The 21,142-nt window shown below is 51.9% G+C and overlaps 10 protein-coding genes and 1 non-coding gene across 11 annotated transcripts; 4 read left to right on the top strand and 7 right to left on the bottom strand.

Moving 5' to 3' along the window:
- Nucleotides 1-104: 104 nt before the first annotated feature.
- BD324DRAFT_654271 (OPT oligopeptide transporter protein-domain-containing protein) lies at nt 105-2,364 on the top strand (the record flags this gene model as incomplete). The annotated part of the gene is made up of 6 exons (XM_022018781.1): nt 105-452; nt 507-1,057; nt 1,092-1,282; nt 1,345-1,394; nt 1,435-2,102; nt 2,148-2,364. 6 exons carry the CDS (start codon nt 105-107, stop codon nt 2,362-2,364), a joined length of 2,025 nt encoding a protein of 674 aa, XP_021867625.1.
- Nucleotides 2,365-3,214: 850 nt separating this feature from the next.
- On the bottom strand, nt 3,215-3,842 carry BD324DRAFT_585277 (hypothetical protein; the record flags this gene model as incomplete). Its single annotated transcript, XM_022013733.1, has 3 exons — nt 3,215-3,508; nt 3,548-3,593; nt 3,652-3,842. The coding sequence occupies 3 exons, from the start codon at nt 3,840-3,842 to the stop codon at nt 3,215-3,217; spliced, it is 531 nt and encodes a 176-aa protein (XP_021867626.1).
- Nucleotides 3,843-4,573: 731 nt separating this feature from the next.
- BD324DRAFT_654273 (MFS general substrate transporter) lies at nt 4,574-6,605 on the bottom strand (the record flags this gene model as incomplete). Its single annotated transcript, XM_022018782.1, has 9 exons — nt 4,574-4,776; nt 4,818-4,909; nt 4,946-5,134; nt 5,175-5,521; nt 5,559-5,761; nt 5,801-5,954; nt 5,995-6,196; nt 6,240-6,526; nt 6,576-6,605. 9 exons carry the CDS (start codon nt 6,603-6,605, stop codon nt 4,574-4,576), a joined length of 1,707 nt encoding a protein of 568 aa, XP_021867627.1.
- Nucleotides 6,606-6,863: 258 nt separating this feature from the next.
- Nucleotides 6,864-7,452, bottom strand: BD324DRAFT_640321 (hypothetical protein). The gene has a single exon (XM_022017333.1). The coding sequence runs from the start codon at nt 7,081-7,083 to the stop codon at nt 6,877-6,879; it is 207 nt and encodes a 68-aa protein (XP_021867628.1). The 5' UTR covers nt 7,084-7,452; the 3' UTR covers nt 6,864-6,876.
- Nucleotides 7,453-7,513: 61 nt separating this feature from the next.
- Nucleotides 7,514-7,597, top strand: BD324DRAFT_t36. Its single transcript has one exon. It is a non-coding gene; the product is annotated as a tRNA-Asn (tRNA).
- Nucleotides 7,598-7,877: 280 nt separating this feature from the next.
- BD324DRAFT_640326 (major facilitator superfamily domain-containing protein) lies at nt 7,878-10,205 on the top strand. Its single transcript, XM_022017334.1, has 13 exons — nt 7,878-8,219; nt 8,257-8,315; nt 8,354-8,407; nt 8,445-8,533; nt 8,578-8,605; nt 8,652-8,722; nt 8,765-8,879; nt 8,926-9,229; nt 9,266-9,345; nt 9,387-9,471; nt 9,507-9,661; nt 9,707-9,800; nt 9,842-10,205. The coding sequence occupies exons 1-13, from the start codon at nt 8,014-8,016 to the stop codon at nt 10,089-10,091; spliced, it is 1,590 nt and encodes a 529-aa protein (XP_021867629.1). The 5' UTR covers nt 7,878-8,013; the 3' UTR covers nt 10,092-10,205.
- Nucleotides 10,206-10,207: 2 nt separating this feature from the next.
- Nucleotides 10,208-11,007, top strand: BD324DRAFT_640328 (hypothetical protein). Its single transcript, XM_022017335.1, has 4 exons — nt 10,208-10,475; nt 10,519-10,681; nt 10,715-10,805; nt 10,844-11,007. The coding sequence occupies exons 1-4, from the start codon at nt 10,248-10,250 to the stop codon at nt 10,959-10,961; spliced, it is 600 nt and encodes a 199-aa protein (XP_021867630.1). The 5' UTR covers nt 10,208-10,247; the 3' UTR covers nt 10,962-11,007.
- BD324DRAFT_640331 (metalloendopeptidase) lies at nt 11,008-12,696 on the bottom strand. Its single transcript, XM_022017336.1, has 8 exons — nt 12,541-12,696; nt 12,260-12,500; nt 11,972-12,225; nt 11,885-11,928; nt 11,707-11,848; nt 11,549-11,667; nt 11,256-11,510; nt 11,008-11,219 (listed from the first exon to the last, which is right to left on the bottom strand). Exons 1-8 carry the CDS (start codon nt 12,675-12,677, stop codon nt 11,020-11,022), a joined length of 1,392 nt encoding a protein of 463 aa, XP_021867631.1. The 5' UTR covers nt 12,678-12,696; the 3' UTR covers nt 11,008-11,019.
- Nucleotides 12,697-12,705: 9 nt separating this feature from the next.
- BD324DRAFT_640333 (ubiquitin carboxyl-terminal hydrolase-domain-containing protein) lies at nt 12,706-16,536 on the bottom strand. Its single transcript, XM_022017337.1, has 11 exons — nt 16,036-16,536; nt 15,794-15,996; nt 15,331-15,753; nt 14,648-15,297; nt 14,095-14,612; nt 14,001-14,058; nt 13,672-13,967; nt 13,454-13,634; nt 13,286-13,420; nt 13,002-13,249; nt 12,706-12,965 (listed from the first exon to the last, which is right to left on the bottom strand). Exons 1-11 carry the CDS (start codon nt 16,483-16,485, stop codon nt 12,825-12,827), a joined length of 3,303 nt encoding a protein of 1,100 aa, XP_021867632.1. The 5' UTR covers nt 16,486-16,536; the 3' UTR covers nt 12,706-12,824.
- Nucleotides 16,537-16,582: 46 nt separating this feature from the next.
- BD324DRAFT_640336 (hypothetical protein) lies at nt 16,583-18,345 on the bottom strand. Its single transcript, XM_022017338.1, has 5 exons — nt 17,983-18,345; nt 17,625-17,820; nt 17,326-17,588; nt 17,080-17,289; nt 16,583-17,044 (listed from the first exon to the last, which is right to left on the bottom strand). The coding sequence occupies exons 1-5, from the start codon at nt 18,047-18,049 to the stop codon at nt 16,710-16,712; spliced, it is 1,071 nt and encodes a 356-aa protein (XP_021867633.1). The 5' UTR covers nt 18,050-18,345; the 3' UTR covers nt 16,583-16,709.
- Nucleotides 18,346-18,358: 13 nt separating this feature from the next.
- On the bottom strand, nt 18,359-21,040 carry BD324DRAFT_640340 (hypothetical protein). Its single transcript, XM_022017339.1, has 9 exons — nt 20,682-21,040; nt 20,550-20,645; nt 20,396-20,514; nt 20,216-20,359; nt 19,975-20,181; nt 19,633-19,939; nt 19,435-19,598; nt 19,195-19,394; nt 18,359-19,160 (listed from the first exon to the last, which is right to left on the bottom strand). The coding sequence occupies exons 1-9, from the start codon at nt 20,881-20,883 to the stop codon at nt 18,608-18,610; spliced, it is 1,992 nt and encodes a 663-aa protein (XP_021867634.1). The 5' UTR covers nt 20,884-21,040; the 3' UTR covers nt 18,359-18,607.
- Nucleotides 21,041-21,142: the final 102 nt, after the last annotated feature.

Here is a 21,142-nt window from a genome sequence, read left to right on the forward strand (position 1 = left end):
TTGCCAAGGTGGCTCCCGACTGGAGCATTCCCTTGTGGGGAGGACGAAAGATTGCCCTCAATCCCGGTCCCTGGACGTATAAGGAACAGACCCTCAGTACAGTCATGTTCACCATCGCTTCGGGTGCAGGAGGAACCTACTATGTCTACCTCGTTCAGATGCTTCCACAGTATCTCAATCAGACTTGGGTCTCTTTCCCTTACGAAATACTTCTCGCCCTGTGCACTCAGTACCTAGGCTTCGGGTTCGCCGGAATTTTGCGTCGATTCGTTATTTTCCCAGTGGCAGCTATTTGGCCGAAAATACTTCCAGCACTTGCTCTCAACAGAGCCCTCATGTTCAAAGAACGCAAGGGCGAGGTCATCAATGGATGGCGAGTGACTCGATACCGATTCTTCGTCACATGTGCGTCCCTCATGTTTGTATGGTTTTGGATTCCAAACACCTTTTTTGTGAGTGGCATTTTGGATGTGGCAGGCTTCCCATTTCGCTGACGCGCACGACAGCAAGCCCTACGTCTCTTCAACTGGATGACTTGGATCGCTCCGAACAATTACACGCTCGGTATGATCACGGGCTCCTATGGAGGTATGGGATTCAACCCCTGGTCCACATTTGATTGGAATACGTCGGGTGATGGAGATCTGGTCACTCCATTCTTCAGTACCCTCCAGCAATACATCGCTCGAGTCCTCTCTGGTCTGATCATCATCGGAATGCACTGGGGCAATATGTACTGGGGAGCATACATGCCTATCAATTCCAACGAATCGTTTGACAACACTGGTCAACGTTACAACGTCTCCCGAATCATGGGAGACAATGGGTACGTGAATGTCACTGCTTACGCCGAATACGGACCTCCGTTCTTCTCGGCTGCCGATGTCTTTGGCCAAGGAGCATGGTTCGCTTGGTACGCCATGGTCTTCTTCTATGTCACGATCAAGAACTGGCACACAATGTCAAACACATTCAAGGGTATCTGGCACTCGATCGTGTCGAGAAGTTCGTCGATCTATGATGGTCATAATGACGCCCACACGCGAATGATCCGACGGTGGGTGACTCTCTCGGTCGTTGCTGATGATCAGATACAAAGAAGTGCCTGAGTGGTGGTTCCTTCTGATCCTGCTCTTCGCATTCGTTACAGGTGTCGCAGCATTGGAAGGCTGGCCAACGCACACACCTTGGTGGTCGCTACTCACAGTCATGGTTCTAAACTCCATCTTTCTCGTGCCTTCGGCCATCCTGCTCGCCTCAGCTAATGTTACCTTCCACACAGGTGTGTATGCACGTCTGTTTGGCTTCACATGGGCATATTTTGTGACTTGCTGAACCACCCAGGTGTCCTGTTCCAGGTTCTTGCCGGCATCTGGTTTGCCGGAAATCCTCAGGTCCGTTCTCCTCATCAGAGGTGAGACTGACTAATTACAGGCCCAAATCATCATGCAAGCCGTCTCCTCTAACTTTCATCACCAAGCCGACAGCTATATTTCGGACCTCAAGATTGCGCATTACGCCAAGGTACCTCCTCGAGCCATATTCCGCGCTCAATTCATTGCTGTCTTTCTCAATTGTCTAATTTTCATCGGTCTCCTGAATTGGATGGTAGAAAATTTCAACGGAGGTGGTACTCTGTGTACTTGGTCGAACCCTCAACGATTTGTGTGTGGGTCAGCTGTGCTATATTACGGATCAGCTGTCCGATATGGAGCCTTTGGTGTTCGTAATATGTTCAAGCTTTATCCTCTTTTTCCCTGGTGTTTCCTCATCGGAGCTCTCGTCGGTATCGCTTTTGCCGTCACGCAAAAGTACGGACCTCAGATCCGAGAGTCCTGCCAGAACAGATGGAACGAAGCTCGATACGCCGTTTGGGACAAGTACCTGTTCTACCCTTTGTCTCTTCTCGCTTGGTTTGACCCGGCCATCTTCTGGTCAGGCGCACTTCACTGGACGGGTGGCTCCAACTTGACTTATGCCACCAATGGCCTCTACCTCTCATTTATTTTCATGTACCATGTCAAGCGTCGCTACTCTGCATGGTGGGAGAAGTACAACTATCTCATCGCTGCTGGATTCGGTATCGGTGTTGCCTTGTCTGGGTGAGTTTAAAAGATGTGGCTGTAAACTCGACTGACTTTACATAGTATTGTCCAAACCCTCATCTTTGCATTCTCAAATGGAGGCGACGGTATCCGCATCGATTGGTGGGGCAACAACGTCCAGATTGCTGGTGTCGACTATCAATCGTATGTTCAGAATGCGACCCTCCTGCCTATACCCGAGCAAGGCTACTTTGGACCTGACAAGGAGGACTGGCCGATGGACTTTGGCGGTCTGGAGAAGCAATTTGGATACTGGTAATCGAGTGGAGTTATGCCTTGAGGAGGTACTATTGTAGATGACACATGAAGGTTCTGAGAGCAGTGTCCTCGTGACATACAGACCCAACGTACATCACTGCCTCTCTGACTGCGAAGAGACGGCCACAACAGCTTTATGGACGGAACCAAATGGACGTTAGTGAAGAGCCCAAAACGCGTAAACAATGTTATAACGTGAAAGGCAGAACACGGTGTACCGTGGTGTGTATGGTGTGTTTGAGGACTGTGTTTGAGGACTGTGTGTGAGGACTGAGTGTGTCAGAACTGTGTGGATGGACCCTGGAAGCGTTCGTGCAAAAGTCTGAGCATTCAAAAGTCTGGTGCTGATTCCGGCAAAATTGCCGAATATCTGGGCATTTGGGGATCCAAAAACCATTAGTGCAAGGACAGAGAATTCCTGTCAGTTTTCGGGATTTCCGATTACAGAAGATAAACCTTCATTCGTGCAAATGTAGTTCGGCCCTGCGACGAGTCGCAGTTTAACCCTATCATCGATTTGTATATCCCCTCTCTTCCGGCTACTCTAGCTCAACACTCTGTTCAAGGGGTTCGGCATCCAAGTAGGAGCCTCGAGCCGGATATGTTTGTGTCTGGAAGTCAATACCTCTGGTCAGCCGGCCTGTATTCGCAGGGGGATCCAGGCCGGGGGCAAGTCTTATCCCCATGGTGTCTTCGACCTCTGAAATGGTAACTCCGACCTCTCGCTTGGACATCCGGCAGACGCGAACGAAGTATCATGATCATATGCACGACTTCGGGCTATAATAACAACGTCTGAGTAGAAATATACACAACAAAAGAAAAAAAGGCAGGCGAACAAAAGCTTGCGACTAGGTCTGAGCCTGAGTACTCGTCGGCTGAGTTTGTGACATCTGAAGCGGAGCCTGTCCCATTACAGGATCGTTCGCCGGAGGATACGTGGTAGAAGCAGGTTGAGCGGTGTGATGGGCTTGTTGTTGATGGTCAGTGGAAGCAGGTACTCCGGGCTTGTTTTCGACATCTCGACCTGAAGCTACAGGGGCACCTCGCTCTACAAGCAGGGCGAACGGAGTTCTCCAGACTGACCAAGAGGATCCATAGTGCATGAAAGTGTAGATCAACATCCAGCAGAAGAGGCCGAGAAGCTTGAAGGGTCAGATGGTGTTCAAATCATTTTCACATACCATGAAGAAGAATAGCCAGCCGAGACCGAGCACGGCTTTACCAAGACTACCATAGCTGCAACGCTTCAGCATATGGCATGGTTTAGACTATGGAGATGACTCACTCGCAGGTCGTGAACCTATCACACCTGTCAAACACATCCGCAACGGATGATTCTGCCGCAACACCGCCAAGGACGAGGATCCAGAGAAACCCGATGACGCTGACATCCACCACTGTGGAGACCAGGATGGAGTCGGGCTTGCGGCGCTGTATGAAGAATCTGTGAAGTTTATCGATTTTAGTTGCGACCATCTGAATATGTCGCGGCACTCACTGAGCGACAAAGTACAGAATCACAAAAACGCAAGCCGCGATGAGGGCATTGGCGCCGGAGAGATTGCTATTGTGAATGGCATCGGTTCCATCTGTATGTCAGAACTGTTGTTGGAACACATCACCCACAATAGTCGTTCAACTTTGCTTGCAGAGCTGCAGCCACTGCCATCAACACGACGGCCCAGAACGTGACGACAGCCTTGGCGATGAAGGTGAACGATGCGGCGGTGAGTGGTTGCATGGTGAAGCTATGATGACTGAGGGGGATGTCCAACGGTGACAGACTGGTAATCAATGGGGGTCAAGTTCTTTGGTCTCAGCGACCAAGGGTGTGAGAAGGAAACTCGAAGAAATGCGGTATGTCGCTTAGTTGTTCTTGGGTTGTCTCAAAGGATCTGTGAAAGTGATTCTTGGCATAGACTTTGTGTGGCGGATTCTCGTCATTCTCTTGTTCACCTTCCTTTTTGAGTGGCAACAAGACAATTGAGCCAAACTTCGGGGAGCCAAGTATACGGGAAGTCATGGCCTAGACGCTTGGGAGATGTGAGGGCACCTGCCAAGGAGGTGGATACATAGTCATCGTAGAAGTATGTTCAATTCCTTCGGGACCTGGGGTTTCACAGAATATGCAATCTCAGGTATGAATGTATGCGAATATCCAATGCTTATGCAAATGTTCCGGTTGATCCATTATAACCGACCAAGCCTCACGCTGCCGAATTTTGCCTCATCTTCTCTATATCGCTATCATGCAGTGCCATCGGACTCTTGTTGCGCAATTTCCCTCCATATGCGAATAGCAGCCATGGGACAGGGACGAAAAGGATGGCGATGAACCCGAGGAGGGAATTCCCCCAGGCTATGCCCAAATTGTGGAACAAGGGTGCAGCGGCGAGCGGCATACCCGCACCTGAAGGTGGTCAGACATAAGACCGTTGGCTTTTGGCTCACCCATCAGTGACCTGACGAAATCATTCGATGCTAACGCTGATGCAGCGTATTTCGGATAAGCCAGCGGCAGATACGTCAAGAACGGCATAAACCTGGTGCTCTCAGCAATCTCCTTAATTATCACTCACATCCAGGAAGTGCCCAGGCCAAAGACGGCAGACGCCAATACCGGACTGATCCAATGCGTCCGAACGGCTGTCCAGCCAAACCAGAACAAGGTAGGAGGCGCGAAAAATCCTCCGGGGATGCCCATGGGCAAGGATGCCTCTGGCTTGGGGTGACCACCAGTCTCGGCGAATTTTGGCTCCCAGTACAGCCTGTCTCGTCAGTCGTGCCACGATCTTGATATCTTCTCACCTTGCCCAGATGACATAGCCGATCACGCTGAAAGATTCTCCGGCGATGAAGGCCAGATACGGTAGATTCGCGTTGGCTCCTGACCAGCCATAGCCGTACTCATAGACCAAAGGGAAACTCTCAAAGTAAGAGTAGATGAGGGCGTAGACGTATCCGACATAGAGATCCGTCGCAAGCACGATGGGCTCCTTGAACGTCATGGTGATAGGTCGGACGATGGCATTGAGGATCTCAGCCTTGAAGTCGAGGTGGGCAGTGTCGATCTCAGATTGAGATTTGATGTTCGGATTCCCTGTGAGACGTCGCAATCTGATAGCCCTTCGATAGAGAATATTATCGGCAGATGTCTACATATCAGCTCTAGAATGACACCCGGTGACATACCTCGGGCAGCGCACAGGACAGGAAGAGAAGTGCAAAGCCAGCAATCCATAAGAGCTCCCAGAATGCCCAGCGCCAATTCTTCGCATACACCGCGTAGGCCGCAACGACCGGTCCGAGCGTAGGTCCCGCAGCGGCAGAAATGTCGTAGAGACCCATAGGGTATGCGAACTTCTCCGGCCGAAAGATGTCAAAGAGAGAAGCCCCTATAGTGTATAAGCCGAGGAACACGTTTGATGGCTCACCACCTGTAGCCAAAGGTGGACTGGAGACGAATCCAGAGAGGAATCGTAAGACACAAAAGCCAGCGAAATTGGTGACAAGTGCAGTTGGAAGCTGAAGGATGGCAAAAAGTGCTAGTGGGATGATGTAAGGGATGGTCCGACCAATCTTGGGTACCTTTGATGCTGTCAGTCTAGACCATTCGCGACTCGCTTACCTCGGTGATGGGACTGAGGAACAAAGGACCGATGCCGTACCCAAGGACGAACAATGAGATACCCAGGAGCGCCGGTACTTGTGCCACTCCGAAGTATTCCATCGCACTAGGCACAGCCGGAGCATAGATTGAGGAACCAATGTAGACGGATGTGGTAATGAGCATGATGCAGAATGTGAGCCAGCACTTCTTGCCTAAAGACCTTGATCATATGATCAGCAATGTCAATAAAGACAAATCCTCACCAGTTCTGTGGGTTCTCTGGATCATCTGGGCCGTACCAATCTACGATGATGACCTCCTGACCTTGGGATTCTAATTCGCCATCCTCGAATCTAGTCCGCGCAGAATCCACCGTGTCCGTCCGAAGAGCATCGAGGTTCGACCTCGGCGCTGAGCTCAAGCTTGCACCCGTAGATGATGCCTCTTTGGCTCTGAGAGCGTACTTTGAAGGCAGCACAAAGTCTGCATTTTCCTCTGGATACTTGAGCCATCGACGGCCAGAGAGACTATGGATGATGTGTCCGATGAACTTGCACGTGAGTCAGGAAGAATGCCAAGCATGAAGATCGAGGACTCACAGACTCTTGAAATACACTTCTAATTGACATTCTATCCTAGCCTAGGATCGCACTGACACATCACAGAGGACTGGGAACTCGATGCCTGACAGATAGAATACAGAAGGTAGGAATGTCAAACAATAAGATGGAAACGAACGATAGATGAGCGCTCACATTTATAACTTTTTCATTCCGATGACAACATTGCGCTCCAGGCGGCACTTTGGCGGTTAGGGCGGAAGAGGGGAATGCCACGATGTGCCTTTTTGCACGAATGGATTTTCTTTTTTTCGAATCGCATCTTATCAGACAATTATCATTATCCCTTGAGGCTTTTGGCAGGAACTGAACAAATGCTCGAATGACCTGGACAATTGTCCGAATGCTGAGAACAATTGCACGAAACACACATCAAATAGCTCAAGTATGTCGGCATCAGGGTCATTTGTCCGTTACCAACCATCGAATGTGTAGCTTGTGGCAGTGGGGAAAGTTGTGACGAACAAGCTTGACAAAAGTTGAACATAGGTGGTGGAGGACGTTCCGCGGTGCATACAATGTAGGGGTAGCAGGAGGCTCATCGACCGGACAATCATAGATCACAGGTCAACTTCGCCCGAGGCCTAGCCTTTGCTTGGGTCCCCTGACTGTACCAGGCTAAAACATGGCTCGGCAACGAACAGAACCCAAGATCAAGATCAGATCTTTCGCGAAGCGGGACCAGGAAGGGCGATGCGATCGATGACTCTTGCTTGACAGTAGGAGAGCACTAGGCCTGAGACAACGACTGACGCAGGGTGTGCTGCCCACCCGCAAACCACTGCAACGCATGAATTTTCATGACAGCGAACTACAAGTTGTCATAGTTTTGGGTTTATTACAGCACAAACACGGTATATATACTACATGTCATGGATAGTTCGCAGCGTTCTGAAGCATTCTGAAGCATCAAAATATGTTCCTTGGCTTAGTTGGTAAAGCGTTCGACTGTTATTTGTACCGCAATCGAAAGATCGAGAGTTCAATCCTCTCAGGAACAGCTTCCGAATTTCTTTTTGGTGTGTTTACATTGTATCTTAGAAATCTTTCTACTGTTCGTCAAACGGGTGACTACAGATAGGTAACAATTTCCTTCAATCTTTGTACTGTCGGTCAAGGATCTTTTTGGCAAGATTGAGCCGAGTCAAGTGCTTATGGAGACCACTCATCTGCTCTTCCGGAAGCCGCGCAGCATCACGTCTTTGTACGAGCCAAGCATTGAGTAAGGAACTTGCTGCTTTTTTGGGCCACATCGGGTATCGGCTAATGAAATCTTGTCCACATCGAGTTTAGCGTCGGTTCCTCAAAACGACCGGGCCGAAGGGAAAAGCCACATTGTGTGGGAAACCATGAGTAAGAATCGAGCCTCTTGGAGCTGTCTGTTGACGTTGAACATCTCACACGAACCGTACCCACAATGCAAGGCGAGAAGCATACCACATATGGCGAGGATGCCCAGACCAGCATCCACGCCTTTGAACCGAGTCACAAGAATCCGACCGGTGTCCCGGACCATCAGTCTGAGCTTGCCGCTCAGATTGCAGCTATGAGTCCTGAAGAGTATGCCGAGGCCGAACGCAAATTACTAAGAAAGATGGACCTGAATATCATCCCCTGGATCACGTAGGTCACGTATGTGTCGGTCGCGCTGAAGCCCCAGGCTGCTATATCTGATGTCCTTCTTGGATCGAGTCAATATCGGTGTCGGCAAGCTCACTGGTGAACACGCGAGCACGAGACGTGACTAATTTCTCCAGGACTGGTCAAGGAGCTGCACCTCACTTCTCTGGAGTACAGTAACGCGTCGATGAGTGAGCGACATACAAGAATAACCTTCTGACACCCCAGTCTTCTTCGTCAGCTACGTCGCCTTCGAGGTGCCTTCTAATCTCGTCTTGAAAAAGTTTCGACCATCTCGTTGGATTCCCTTCACCATGGTGAGCGGAAGGCTCGGCACGATCCAGGAGCTGACTATCACAAGGTCTGCTGGTCGATCTTCCAGATTTGCAGTGAGTATATGGAGAACGGTTGTGGGGGCCTAACGGGTATGCTTAGTGGGTTTGGTCACCAACTATTCTCAGCTTCTCGCCTTGCGATTTTGCTTAGGCTTCTTCGAGTCTGGTCTGGTATGTCGTTGCGGTCGTGGTCGGAGCTCATTGCCCTCCCAGTTCCCAGGTCTCAACTTCTTCTTGACCGGGTGGTATCGTCGAGAAGAGATCAACAGAAGATGCTCTATTTTCTTCGCAGGCGCTGTCCTTGCAGGAGCCTTTGGTGGTATTCTAGGTCAGTGATACCCGGTCTGCGTCATCGCCTGCTGATTCACCCACAGGTTACGCCTTTTCTCGTATGGCAGGAGTTGGGGGCAAGATGGGCTGGACCTGGGTCTTCGTTTGGGAAGGTCTCTTGACGTTTGTAATTGCCGTCGCGTCCTTCTGGATGGTCCATGACTGGCCGGACCGAGCGAAATTCCTCACACCACTCGAGCGGGAACTGGTTCTCTACAGACTCAAAGGCGAACAGGGTCTTGCGGGTGAAGGCAAATTCAGCATCTCCGTGGTCTGGTCGGCCTTGAAGGACTGGAAGGTGTATGTTATGGCTCTGTGCTATGCTGGTGCCGCCGAGCCATTGTACAGGTGAGTCGGCTGAGACGAGGCAGAGGTGACCATTAGTGGTTCACTCTTCTCGCCCACCATCATTGCGTCTCTCGGCAGATTCACTACGCCTCAGTCGCTTCTACTGAGTGCTCCGCGTAAGTGCTACCCGATCACAAGGACGCGCTGACGGACACAGCCTACGTGCTCATGTTCATCACTACTGTCGGTACGGCCTTCCTATCAGACAGATTCCGAGTCAGGGGCCTCTTCCTAATGTTTTGGTACGCCAACTTCATTGAAGAAGAGCTGACCTCAGGTCGTTCCTGGCTTGCATCGGCTACATCATGCTCATGACAGTTTCTTTCAAAGTCCCCGGTGTGCTCTATTTTGCCGTCTTTATCACTGCAGGCTCCGTCGGTCCGCTGATAGGAACCACTATCGCTTGGACGGGAAACACTTGGGGCAACCATTGTGAGCGACCGTAAGATGGTGAGAATCAGCACTGATGGCTTTCAGATAAAAAGGCTGTCGCCATGGGTATTGTGTTCATGAGCGGAAACGCTGGAGGCATCTACTCCTCAGAAGCGTACAGGATCAAGGACGCGCCTAGGTGAGTCCGTCAGACATTGCTTTGCTAAATTGTGTCTCTAGATACCTCCCAGGTCACGGTACAGCGCTTGCTTTCTGCGCCCTCAATTTCATCTGCGCCGGGATCTTGACAATCTATTTCAGACGGGAGAACAAGCGACGGGACATGCTCTATGGTCCTCCTCCTGCTCTCCACGAGGGTCACTTGTATGACAGCCCCGAGTATCTGGCCAAGTGGGGCTTGGAGGGCATGACTCGGGAGGAGATCGTGGCGTTGGGAGACAAGCATCCGGCGTTCCGATATATGCTTTGACGTGGTTCCGAGACTCCATATTAGCTCTACAACAGGATTGCTGGCACACTCGAATGATCAGCTCTAATTTGTCTAGTTTTATCTCCCCATGCATCTGGGACAACGTGCACACGCCGCCCTGCGCATGAGTAGATCTCCGCTTGTCCGGCATTGGTAATGACAGATTTAAGGGTGGGGAAAGATGCCCAGATCTCCTCACAATCTATTGCCAGGTTAACGAGTCAGATTAACATCCCTTGTGCCCAAATAGTCAAGATGATTTCGCCCCTCCCCGCACCGAATCGTATCGTGACAGGTCACGCAGATGACGGCTCGTCCACCATCACAGCTGAAGGCCCAGCCCAATTTTCTAGATTAAATACCGCTTCCTTGACGCAGATGAGCGTGAGTAATGCCCTAGAGCTATGGGTATACTGAATCAGGACAGATCGCTTGGGACTCACTTTTCCCATCTCCCTTATCTGGGGAGGATACCGGAAAGCCAGGAGGAGGCCTGCCCATATACGATTCGGACAAGACTAGATTTTGGATCACCGATACGCCGCCTCATGGGCAGTCACCGATGCACCGCACTGTATCTCTTGATTATGGTGAGTACGAAGAGAGTCAAGCTTGATCACCAGGTATCTGTATTGCTGGCGAGTTGACCCTCTTGCTCGACGATGGTTCAGAGCGGGTATTAAAGCCTGGGGATGTCGTTGTGCAGCGCGGCACGTGAGTCTGGCATCAAGGGCCGTCCTGATTTCTCACAGGATGCACCAATGGTTTAACAGGACAGATCAGTGGTGTAGAATGGCCTTCATCTGTTGCGGAGCGAAGGAACCGTTTGTCGTTAACGGCAGCGAGCTCAAGACCGAATTCCAGTCATAAGCCAATCCATAGCATATCTCGATGCATCTAGGACGAACGACGGGCAATTAACCGGACTCTAAAGGTCCTTCTTACCCTGTACATCCACAGCTCTGACATACGTTTCCATAGCTCTAAGTCGCTCCGGCAACGTTGGATGGGAGTGATGGTACATTGAGTAGAGCTTGTCATTGTGAGGTGCCGACAGGTTGTCAATGTGCAATTTGATCAAGGCCGATGCCAGGTCTTCCTTCTTGTCGAGCTTGACCGCAAACTCGTCTGCGAAATGAGCTGCGAGTCTCACTATTGACTTACCCGCTTGATATTCATACTTCCGGGTAAGAGCATGAATCAAAAAGTTGACAACGGTATCCTGAGGCTCGAGCACCAGCTGGAAAAGCATGAATCCAATGATGATGGGCTGAGGGCCGCCTGCAACCCCAGTAATAGCCAGTTGAGGGTCGAAACCAAACGAGTCGAATAAGGCGCGATTGTGGATGAAGATGGAAAAGGTTGTCAAAGTGGTCAAAAGGTGTAACTGAATGATCAAGAGGAGCTTGGTTGGATGTGCTGAAGCGTATTAGTGATTGTCTCTGCTAGTGATTCACTGTAAGACCAATGCCCCAATTCATGGCCAAGTACAGCCTCCACCTCCGCCGGCGAGCTCTGCTCCATCAGTGTGTCGTAAATGACAATGTGTTTTGACCAGGGCAGACCGTAAAAGTAGCTGTAGGCGAGTCAACTGACATTCGTCCGCTCTGCGTACGCATTAGAATGACCACTCCGCTTGCTGCCATCAATCACGTATAGATGATTCAGAGGGAACTTGAGTTTTGCAGCGAGGTTTTCAACCCTGGTTCGGAGCTCCCCTTCGGGCAGAGGAGTGAGCTTGTTGAAGAGAGGTTGAACTGGCGGGTCAGCACGACCAGGCAGGATCTACTCACTGAACGTAGGATAGATCATCTGCATGCTTAACTGAACTGTGATACTGAAAAGGCGTCAGAGTTGCACATACAGAGACCTTAACTCACAGGAAGAGCATGAGCCAAGGGACGAATCGCCTCCCAGCTAATTCAATAATCTTCAAGAACGCAGCGAGGATAGGGAGACCAATTGCAGCCAATAGAACCGTGGACTTGATCTGGTCCATGATCCACAGCTTGAGAGTCGACTTGTTAAAGCCGTGCTTTTCCTCGAGGACAAAAGTGTAGTAGTAGTTCCAAGGGATGGAAGGGATCGTGGAGAAGACGACAAGGGTTGAGATCCACATCATACTATGGACGATCTATGCGTGAGCTTGGAGTGAGGGTCGAACTCACCGTTCTGCTCGGTGCCAGTCCCAAAGTATCCATCCAACCTCCTGTGACGTACCATAGCTTGGCGTACAAACGAGAACGGATAATCGCCCAGCCCAAAATTTGGTTGAACACTGCTTTGAAGAGAGAGTAACGGGTCTTGTCCCGACCATAGGCCTGAGCTTTGCGAAACTTGTCGTCCGAAATGTGTGACGCCAGCTCAGGAGGTGGTTTGGGCTTGTCATACTGGCGCAACTGGCGTCGACTAGTAGCGTCAGTCGTCGGGTTCAGAATTTCAGACTCACTTCAACCATACTTCAAAGGCAGTGGTGAGGAAGCTCGACCAGACAACGACAGACTGATAGTCGATCCGAGGATCATCAGCAAGGTACGCCAGATGATTGATAGCGCCGTCAAGACTGTCGACGATGCTGGCTACCATGGTGAGTGTGATGCTGAATGCCAAAGCGTGGACAATGATTTCTACATAGCATTGGCGAATTTACGTGGCGATTCTGGCTCACGCGACTGCTTTCGACAAGAATGCGTGAGCTACGACTCTGCTGTCTCTTGACAACTATGTACAGGTCTATCTGCGGCCCCTCCTCCCCCTCAGATTATGCGAGCTCGGATGTTGACGCGGAGTACGCTGGGGAGTACTGTGGACGGGTGGTGGTTGTGGTTGAGGCGGTTGAGGAGAGGCTTCGACTTGTAGAGGCGGTTTGAAACCCTGGCTTTGAGCGTGACATAGATACGTATGACTTACAAGCTTCTGTCCCTCATAGAAAATATCTTCCACCACGTCGTCAAATCGGTTTTCCTCCACGAACCGTTGATACAGCCTGTACAGAAGCAAGGCATATTTTGCATCTTCGATCGAGTCGTGCATCGAGGTCTGGATGTCTTTCTTCAGCAGGAACCAGGTCAGAAAGCGGAGCGACAGCTTCCGCCTTTGACCAGGTAAGACGTAGAGGTTGACCGTATCCATGACCTGAGTTGGAGGGACGAAAATGTCTTCACGTCAGGGCAGACTTTCAGCGGAATACTCACTTATTGTCCGAAAGTCCTTGGACAGACCGTGCCCAATGAAGATGCATCCCAAATCCACCAGCAGGCGAAGCTTCTTGTACGCAACTTTGAGAGGTACAAGTGTATGTGGTGAGTTGTTTGGGTCGAGGTCACCACCTGGCATGAGCGACATCTGCGCCATCAACTCACTCTTGATACCGGAAAATTCGGTCAAATAGTCGACGACAGTCTCGCTAGTATGAATGTAATCGTCAATGAAAGGGATGCCCTCGTCTCGACCCTCGCCACGCAGGACGGAGACTCTTGCGAGGGACATGTGCGACGGTTTGAGAATGTTTTTGGTGCCATCTGAGCGGAACTCCATTTCCTCCTGCCTCGTCAGCTCGAGCCCAAACATGGCGACGTACCTGCTGAAGGGCAACAAACTCTGCATCGATTGACACTAGCGAACCCCGCGGGGGCATCTCCTCTGGATCCAAGATTTTATGTTTGATAAGATTTCGACGACGATTGAATGCTATAGAGACGTCTTCGAGAAGAGCGTTCGGGCCAAGTTGGGTGGGCAAGGCATCCACATCCACTTTGAGGTCACGTCTCTGGAGGAAAATGACGGCGGGGATTTTCCACGGTTCAAAAGTGAACACCTCCTCAGGCGGAACGGGCTGGACCAAAAAGTCATTGAAAACGAACCATTCGCCGGAAACTGGTGTCAGCTGTATCTATGCACGGCTCCTACTTTTTGCAAAAGCTACCAGGTGAGACGAGCCTTCCGTCTGGATGTGCGCGACCAAAGACTATCCCGGTCAGTCTAATTACGAACTCGCACCTACCGTCACGTTGTAGACGTCGCCGTCCTCATCCAGTGATACAGTAATATCGCCATCAGGGAGGGATGCTACGCTCACACTCGGCGGCAGAAAGTCGCCTTGCCAGAGCTCCAATATGTCAGGCGAAGTCACCATTAGATTGAGAGATATCACGGGAGGGAGCGAAGAGGCCAATGATCGTCTCGTCTGGAGTAGAGCAAACTGCCTGCAGTTCGAACACGAGGCCCGCGTGGAGCTCTCTCGAACAATGGATGAGTGGAGAATATCTGTGAATGTGCCTTCGGGCTTGCGAGGGTAGGCTAAATCAATGACGTGGATGGTAGAATCTCGTGACGAGGTGAAACCGCATTGCTGGCAGGTGATAGTGGTAGTTGTAGGAATACCCAAGACGTCGTCAATGGATGGACGTAGGTCTAGGTGCTCGACGCTGAACGTGGACAATAGCCATCGATTCAGATTCTGAGTCAGTGCCGCATAAGATGTTCTCTTATCGCCCAGGTCGATGAGACCCAGTGCGGTGGCTCATGGTCAGCGACGAGGAACTGCTAATGCTCACCCTGAGGAGTCGCGCTGAAAGCTCGCGAAAAGTTGCTCGCTTGGCAATTGATACCCCGGGCATCTTCCAACATACGGAAGAGGAACCCCGCCTCACACAATAGACAGTGTTCGCGCTTGCAATCGACGCAGATGTGTGCCTTTGCCACCGACCGGATCGGGTTTGAGTAGTGAAGGGCTTGAAGCAAGGCGTTGGTATACGAATTGAAGATGTCAGTCTCCAGTCCACTATGTGTTGTCTGATTGTAGAATGAAAAGTCGAAGTCTTCGACACCGAATTTGGAGTACTTGATCGATACCTGGCGATACCACTTGGGGATCTCGCCGACATCGTCATCTACAGACAGGTTTTTCCATCGGTCCCTTTCGCTGAGGAACTTGGGACCACTCTGCTTGCGATCGACAAAGCCACGGTCGGTCGCTCGTCGCCCAGCGCCTGGTCGAGCAGATACAACATATCGCTTACCACGGAGCTCATGGGGCATGGTGGCGTAACCGACAAAGTCGACCATCTTCATGGAGGCAAGGACCGGCTCGGGAATGAGAGGAGGTGGATTGAAGAAGGGGGAGGAGGCAGGGGCGTATGCGGTGGTGGAAAAATAGGATAACAGTGGCTCGTTGTAGTGCGGCATTCCAATGGCGTTGAGAGGTCTGTGGTCAGTCATTGGCCTCGACACGGCTCACGTTGCATCTGTCCACTCCACATTTGGCAGGGGGTCTGGAGGATCGGGCCATTCTGTGCGTACACCGGTGCCAAATGGAGTCAGTGCCAGTGTCCCATCCTCGTTCCGCTCCTCAGTGTCCAGAGCCGTCCAGAGATGAATCTGACCATCCGCATCACCAAACGCGAGGTAGTCTCCAGTCGAGCTCATCGTCATGCTCGTGATGTAGGATGATACGTCGAGCTGGACGAAAGCTCCACTGGAGCCCGAGGCCATGTCGATGGCCTGTAGCATTCCTTGCTGAGAGGATATGACGAGTTTGGATGGATCTGAAGGATGAAGAACGGCGAATGCAGGACCCGCAGGAAACGAGATGGGTGGAAGAGCTCGGAGAGTACGGACGTCGTAGAGGCGGACGAGAGGATCGGGTAGCGGATGACCGGACCTGAAGCGAGTTAAGATCCATATCTCGGACGACTGCTCACATATGTGTCCATCCCCATGTACAGACGATATGCCCTCTTGCGTCGACACCATTCAGACCACCAGTATGTGCCTGGACGGGCGACACTGTTGATGATGTTTTGAAGCCGATTCGTGGGTCTAATATTGACACTTGGCCAGATTGAGATGCACTGAAGACACTCCGTGACGCATCGGACAGATGCACTATAGGACTCGTATCGATCTTGATTCATCGTCAACCTCGTCTTTACCCTCAGCTCACCCTTTTCAATACCTCCCCTCGAGCTGTGTTGGCGATGACCAGCCCGTTCATGCCTCCTGCGACGACCTCGTGAGAGTTTGTGGGGTTCCCACACATTGCTCTCAGTCCCCTGGCAGGATCGCTGACATTCCACTTGGCTGCTCCGCCTCTTCTTCGACCACCAACTCCTCCTTCTGTCAGCGTCCATACTTCTCTATCGGTCACGCGGATCCCCCTGACACTGCCGCTGCCACCAGAGAGGAGGCTTCCGGACGCATCAGCCCCATGAGCTGGGAAGCGGACGTTTGGGGAGAGATGAGACGGGGAGCAGTAGGTCGAGACCACACCCGTTGACGAGCCGCACCATAGTAAATCAGCCAAGGGGTCGATTGCCAGGGCCGTGGGCAACGGTTTCGGATCCGTGTGGGTCGGAGGGAGGAGTATAAGGGTGAGGGGGTTGTAGATGCTCATCTCGGGCACGGAAATCTGCGTCCCATGATTGGTTTACTGTCAAGGATCAATGTTGAAAGTATTTTGGACATATGACGGGAAATCTTCGGAATGACAGGTCGCGTCTCTGCATTGCATAGATGGCCTTTCTTGGTTCGTAATCATGATGTTATGTAACATGGTCTGCACTGGAGATAGCACAGGCTGATCCCCCTCATCAACCCAGTCCTGAAATATGGACCCCTTCAGATGACACCTGCAGGCGTATCCTTGAACGGTGCCAAGGCCGGAATCTTCTCGTCATCTGACATTGGCGCAGCGGGCATGGTGAATGTCTGCGGAGGCGTGTGTAGCCCATAGACGCTCATGGCATTGGCTCCCATTATGGCAGTCACTGCTTCTGTCTCCTCGCCTAACGCAGCGCTACACCGACGCAACGTGGCATACCATTCGTCCGAAGGGATGGGTTGGACGAGGGCGGTATCTGCCAGGGTCGCATTGGCAAGATCCTTTAGAGGCAGAGCGGTGGCAGAGCCAAAAATGATTCGATGTGTCCCGAACGCCTCGATAGCAGGCGATACTGCAAGTCAGTCGGTTTTCGTTCGGCTCGCTCACGGTACATGCGCAAGACTCGCTCCAGCTCCTGACGGTCGCTGCGCCATTCTCCAACGGAGACTGCCTTCGTGTCAATGACTGGAGGGAGAGCTTTGATGAAAACGTTTGCGTGGAGAGACAGTTGAGTGAGACGGGAGATATGGAGATTGTAGGCTTCGTCGTGGACCAGTTTTGTCGACGGTGCGGTGATCGGGGGTGGCATCAAGCCAGCTGGAATTTGTCAGACTTGTTGATCTGAGCACCTACAGATGACTATCTTCCCTCCCGTCCCAACGGGACTGGGACCGTCCACTTCCATTCCGTCACTTTTTCCATTCAATGACTGCATCACCCCTGTCCCGTCCAGAGCATTGACAGCCTCTTCCAGTAGATCCCACTCCTTTTCCGTCATGGGGGCTGTAGAGGGAACAATGATGTCAACAGCTCCCTTTGCAATGTTGGTAATCGAGGGTGGGGTCGCAAGTGTGAGATTTAGGATAGTAGGGTGAATGGAGAACGGTTTGACGCCGCTACGGACTCAGCCATATCCCTCAGTGAGGACCTACAGGATGGCTTGAGCCGGCTCTGCAGATACATTCATCTTGACCTGTACAGCGGACTTGACGGGAGGTCTGGGGAAATCCTCTCTGAGGCCTCCAAATATGGGACTTGGATCGGTCGTTGGGCGATCCGGGAACGAGTGAGCATCGATGATGTATTCAGGATGGATGGTGCTGGGCGAGGGAGGAAGAGGCGCCGAGCCTGATAGGGCGACAGAGTGTAGGCCAGTGTTGGATGATCACGTATAAGACAACGTGTCCAAGTAAATTTCGTTGCAGCGGAATATTGAGTGAACATTGCGAGATGGGAGAGAGCACGAGACCTCGATCAGCTGGGATCTTATGTGGGAGATGGGTTTCATACCTGGAGCAAGAGGTCCAGAAGGAGCGAACAAGGAGGGAGGTAGAGGAGGCGGACGTTTTGGTGGCATTGTAGAACGAGTCACAGGTGGTCCAAGCGAGGAGAACAAGGAGTCAGACTATCAACAGTTTGGATTTGATGCGGAACGTGGGTGCGCAGTCGACTGACGGACTCTTCCGTCTTAATCTGGGGGACCGTTGCTCCAATCTCTATCCGCTGACCAGCCTGCAACGGGATATGAGGTATGGGATGAATATCGGATGACCCGTTGAACTGTCCTTTGAACGCTGGAATTGGGCCCTGGCGGCCGGGTTGAGCACGGGTGACGCCATTTACGACGATGTCCATGTGGCACAAGAGGTTCAGTGGCGAACTCGCTTCGTCTCCGCCTATGCCTCTTACATGATGGCCTAAGATGTCATGCTTTGAGCCGTATAGCTACACATTGCTGATCCACAGAGGGCCGTTTCAGCCTCACGAGTGCACTCGACAGAGAGCACCATTTCCGTACTCCTTCCCTGTGAGCATTATAGATGTACTGAGAGCCCTTCGGTATGGCCTCGTTGATTCAAGCGATCGTTACATCAAGAATATACGAGTACAAATCTCTGATACCACTCCACCCGGATCATCGGGTGAAACTGATCCAGCCGGGCACTGCAGGCACAGGATTGACCTCGATAATAGGTGGTGGAACATTCTTTCCACCAAGGTCGATCAGATCATGAAACCCAGGGGGGTATTCAGATTCTGGGGTTACGACGACACCTGGGATCTGGGGCGTCTGAGCTCTCGAGTTGACGACGGAGTTGGCTCGACTGCGGGCATCGGTCGAGCCGATGGACGAAAGACTAGCCGTACTCGTTGCCGAGCCCCGCTTGGACGGTGGAGCTGGCGCAGCTCGTCGTCTCCGAGGTGGCCCTGCGGTAGACGCATCGCTCAGATGACCGTCATTAGATCCTATGGACGTGGCGCTCGATTCGGCTCGGTGTCGAGATGGTAGATTGGCTTGTACTTCGTGCGCTTCGAGCGATTTGGAAACGTCGTTGAGCGAGGATAGTCGGACTGGATCAGAAGAAGTGTAGATTGACGTGGTGAGATGTGTCGGTCGGGGCAAGGCGGCCGCGACCGAGTCAAGGGACAGGGTCGAGCACGTGGAATCTTGGCGCACATTGGATGCACTGGGGCGTGAGCATGGCCCTGAACGACTCTCACCTATGACGACGGGAGAATTTCGGCGTCTCCTCCAGACATCGCTCGACCAGACGTTTGGTTGTCGGCCCGATGTCACGAATGTGGTCGTTGGAAATCAGAGAGTGGAGGACCAGCTTGATCTGAGGTCGCTTGTAGGCCTCGGTCCTGAGCTGGGTGTGGTTGAGAAGTGGGTAGAGGACTCTGAGGTAAGTGTGACGGAGCTGAAGGGGGGTCAGACATGGCAGCCAGAAATAGACGCACCGCTTCGCATTCCTCCGGCAGATCCACGAGATCTCGAATAAAGACATCCAGGAGGACCTTGAGATCATTGGTGTAAAAATACTCCTGGGTGCCAGGGGTGGTGAAGAGGAGATAGAGGATCTTGAGAATGAGCAGCTGCATGCATAAGTCCTCGGGCGTGTTTTCTGAGGTCAGCAGCCTCCTTCGTGCCAGACTCACTCGCTCGATTCAGCATGAAGATGACATTTTCTCCAAACGTCTTGCTGCTGCCAAGACGTTTCATCAGGACCATGAGGACTCGATTCATCATCTTCGCATCCTCATGTGCATCGCCGAGGGGATCTGGGCCTGTGTTTCGTCGCTGATGCTGGCGTTGATGTTCTGGATGGATGCGAGATGGTATGCCGTTCAACTGAAGTCGGTCTGCCGATTGTGGCGATGTGGGTGAGGTCGCTGACGAGGTGGGTGAGGTGGGCTTGGACTTGTGTGGCAGCGTAGCGACCATGAACTGTTCGTTGAGCGCGACCTGCGAGTGTCAGAAAGGCACGCATTGGAGCTCACGATGAGTCGGATGACGGCATAATTGAGCCGCTCATCTTGGTTGTCTCTTGTCGTCTCGACGAGCTCAAACAGTCGATCAATGAAAGCGTCGTCAAACTGCTCTAGCTCGTTCGAAGAGAGTTTCTGAACACGACAGACTTCGTACATGAGGTCGGTGGCTGGTAGTCGCACGCGAGACTCTATAGGCGGCAAGCCGGACACGAAGGTCTGACATGAGCTTCGCTTTAGGATCGAGACCCACCTCATCCGAATCTACGCCGACGACTTCGCCCAACGTCGGGAGTAGCTTCTTCCATTTGCGATGAGACCGGAAAAGGGATGGTCGACGATGACCATAGTAGAGGATGATGTGATACAGGACATACAATTCATGTGGGTTGGTGTTCTGGCTAGATCAGCTCCGAATGACTCTCTCGCTCACCTCCTGCGCATCATCGAAGATGAGGCCGACCATCCGCTCATAGTGATAGGTGAAGAGCTCACAGTCGAGCAGAAGGGAGATGACATGGTGCATCTCATGGGGTGAAGGGAGATATTCATCTGTAATGTCAGTTGTGTCGAGAGCTCAGACCCACCATGATAAGCAGCGCAAAACGTCACAAACATCCGCAGAGTATTGTCCAGTTGCGCAAGATTGCAATTCTCTGGGATAGTCACGATAGCTTCAATCTCTGAGGGGTCAGAGTTCTTCTGTGGGGGTCACTTGCCATTCCAAAACTGCTCTACTGTATGTACCCGGACGTGGACGCCCAGGCTTCCCCTAGGGTCTGACGAGTCGCCATGCCCGTTGGCTTCGAGTGACTTTCTAGACCGCCTACGGTGATGTCTATGCTCTCCATTCTCTTCGGCCGCTCGTCTTCGATGCGAATGATGATGATGGCGATGGATCTCGCCAGACTCGGACTCCATGGTCGTCAGACCGGACGCCAAGGGATCTGTATGGGGTGCGCCTGGCGAGACTAGGTCATCCGTCGTGGCCTAGCTGTTGGATCGTCAGATGGTACTGTTGTAGCCCTCAATCTACCAGTCCTCACGATGCAGTTATAAGAAGAAGACAAGAGACAAGGGTTAGCAAAGTGACACTCTATCGGGGTCCCCGGACCGTATCAGGGAATTCCGCAGCAACCGTCAAAGAGGCTCAATTTTCAGACCCAAATTTCCATTGCAT

The sequence above is a fragment of the Kockovaella imperatae genome (genome assembly GCF_002102565.1).
Source record: "Kockovaella imperatae strain NRRL Y-17943 chromosome Unknown BD324scaffold_29, whole genome shotgun sequence".
Lineage (NCBI taxonomy): Eukaryota > Fungi > Basidiomycota > Tremellomycetes > Tremellales > Cuniculitremaceae > Kockovaella > Kockovaella imperatae.

What these genes read in the sequence shown, in the direction of transcription:
- BD324DRAFT_640340 (XM_022017339.1), bottom strand. Translation starts at nt 20,883, where the DNA reads ATGGAGTCCGAGTCTGGCGAGATCCATCGCCATCATCATCATTCGCAT. An exon ending in TCGGCGTAGATTCGGATGAG is followed by an intron (nt 20,182 to 20,215) that starts GTGGGTCTCGAT and finishes AGCTCATGTCAG; the next exon opens with ACCTTCGTGTCCGGCTTGCC. An exon ending in ATGCCGTCATCCGACTCATC is followed by an intron (nt 19,940 to 19,974) that starts GTGAGCTCCAAT and finishes TGACACTCGCAG; the next exon opens with GTCGCGCTCAACGAACAGTT.
- BD324DRAFT_640321 (XM_022017333.1), bottom strand. Translation starts at nt 7,083, where the DNA reads ATGTTCAACTTTTGTCAAGCTTGTTCGTCACAACTTTCCCCACTGCCA.
- BD324DRAFT_640326 (XM_022017334.1), top strand. Translation starts at nt 8,014, where the DNA reads ATGCAAGGCGAGAAGCATACCACATATGGCGAGGATGCCCAGACCAGC. An exon ending in GCTTCTACTGAGTGCTCCGC is followed by an intron (nt 9,346 to 9,386) that starts GTAAGTGCTACC and finishes TGACGGACACAG; the next exon opens with CCTACGTGCTCATGTTCATC. An exon ending in AAACACTTGGGGCAACCATT is followed by an intron (nt 9,662 to 9,706) that starts GTGAGCGACCGT and finishes GATGGCTTTCAG; the next exon opens with ATAAAAAGGCTGTCGCCATG.
- BD324DRAFT_640331 (XM_022017336.1), bottom strand. Translation starts at nt 12,677, where the DNA reads ATGGTAGCCAGCATCGTCGACAGTCTTGACGGCGCTATCAATCATCTG. An exon ending in GACTGGCACCGAGCAGAACG is followed by an intron (nt 12,226 to 12,259) that starts GTGAGTTCGACC and finishes GCTCACGCATAG; the next exon opens with ATCGTCCATAGTATGATGTG. An exon ending in GATGATCTATCCTACGTTCA is followed by an intron (nt 11,849 to 11,884) that starts GTGAGTAGATCC and finishes CTGACCCGCCAG; the next exon opens with TTCAACCTCTCTTCAACAAG.
- BD324DRAFT_640333 (XM_022017337.1), bottom strand. Translation starts at nt 16,485, where the DNA reads ATGAGCATCTACAACCCCCTCACCCTTATACTCCTCCCTCCGACCCAC. An exon ending in AGTTTGTTGCCCTTCAGCAG is followed by an intron (nt 13,635 to 13,671) that starts GTACGTCGCCAT and finishes CTGACGAGGCAG; the next exon opens with GAGGAAATGGAGTTCCGCTC. An exon ending in CAAGGACTTTCGGACAATAA is followed by an intron (nt 13,250 to 13,285) that starts GTGAGTATTCCG and finishes CCTGACGTGAAG; the next exon opens with ACATTTTCGTCCCTCCAACT.
- BD324DRAFT_640336 (XM_022017338.1), bottom strand. Translation starts at nt 18,049, where the DNA reads ATGCCACCAAAACGTCCGCCTCCTCTACCTCCCTCCTTGTTCGCTCCT. An exon ending in GAGCCGGCTCAAGCCATCCT is followed by an intron (nt 17,589 to 17,624) that starts GTAGGTCCTCAC and finishes CTGAGTCCGTAG; the next exon opens with CGGCGTCAAACCGTTCTCCA. An exon ending in GCGAGTCTTGCGCATGTACC is followed by an intron (nt 17,045 to 17,079) that starts GTGAGCGAGCCG and finishes ACTGACTTGCAG; the next exon opens with TATCGCCTGCTATCGAGGCG.
- BD324DRAFT_640328 (XM_022017335.1), top strand. Translation starts at nt 10,248, where the DNA reads ATGACAGATTTAAGGGTGGGGAAAGATGCCCAGATCTCCTCACAATCT. An exon ending in CTTCCTTGACGCAGATGAGC is followed by an intron (nt 10,476 to 10,518) that starts GTGAGTAATGCC and finishes GAATCAGGACAG; the next exon opens with ATCGCTTGGGACTCACTTTT. An exon ending in GTCGTTGTGCAGCGCGGCAC is followed by an intron (nt 10,806 to 10,843) that starts GTGAGTCTGGCA and finishes GATTTCTCACAG; the next exon opens with GATGCACCAATGGTTTAACA.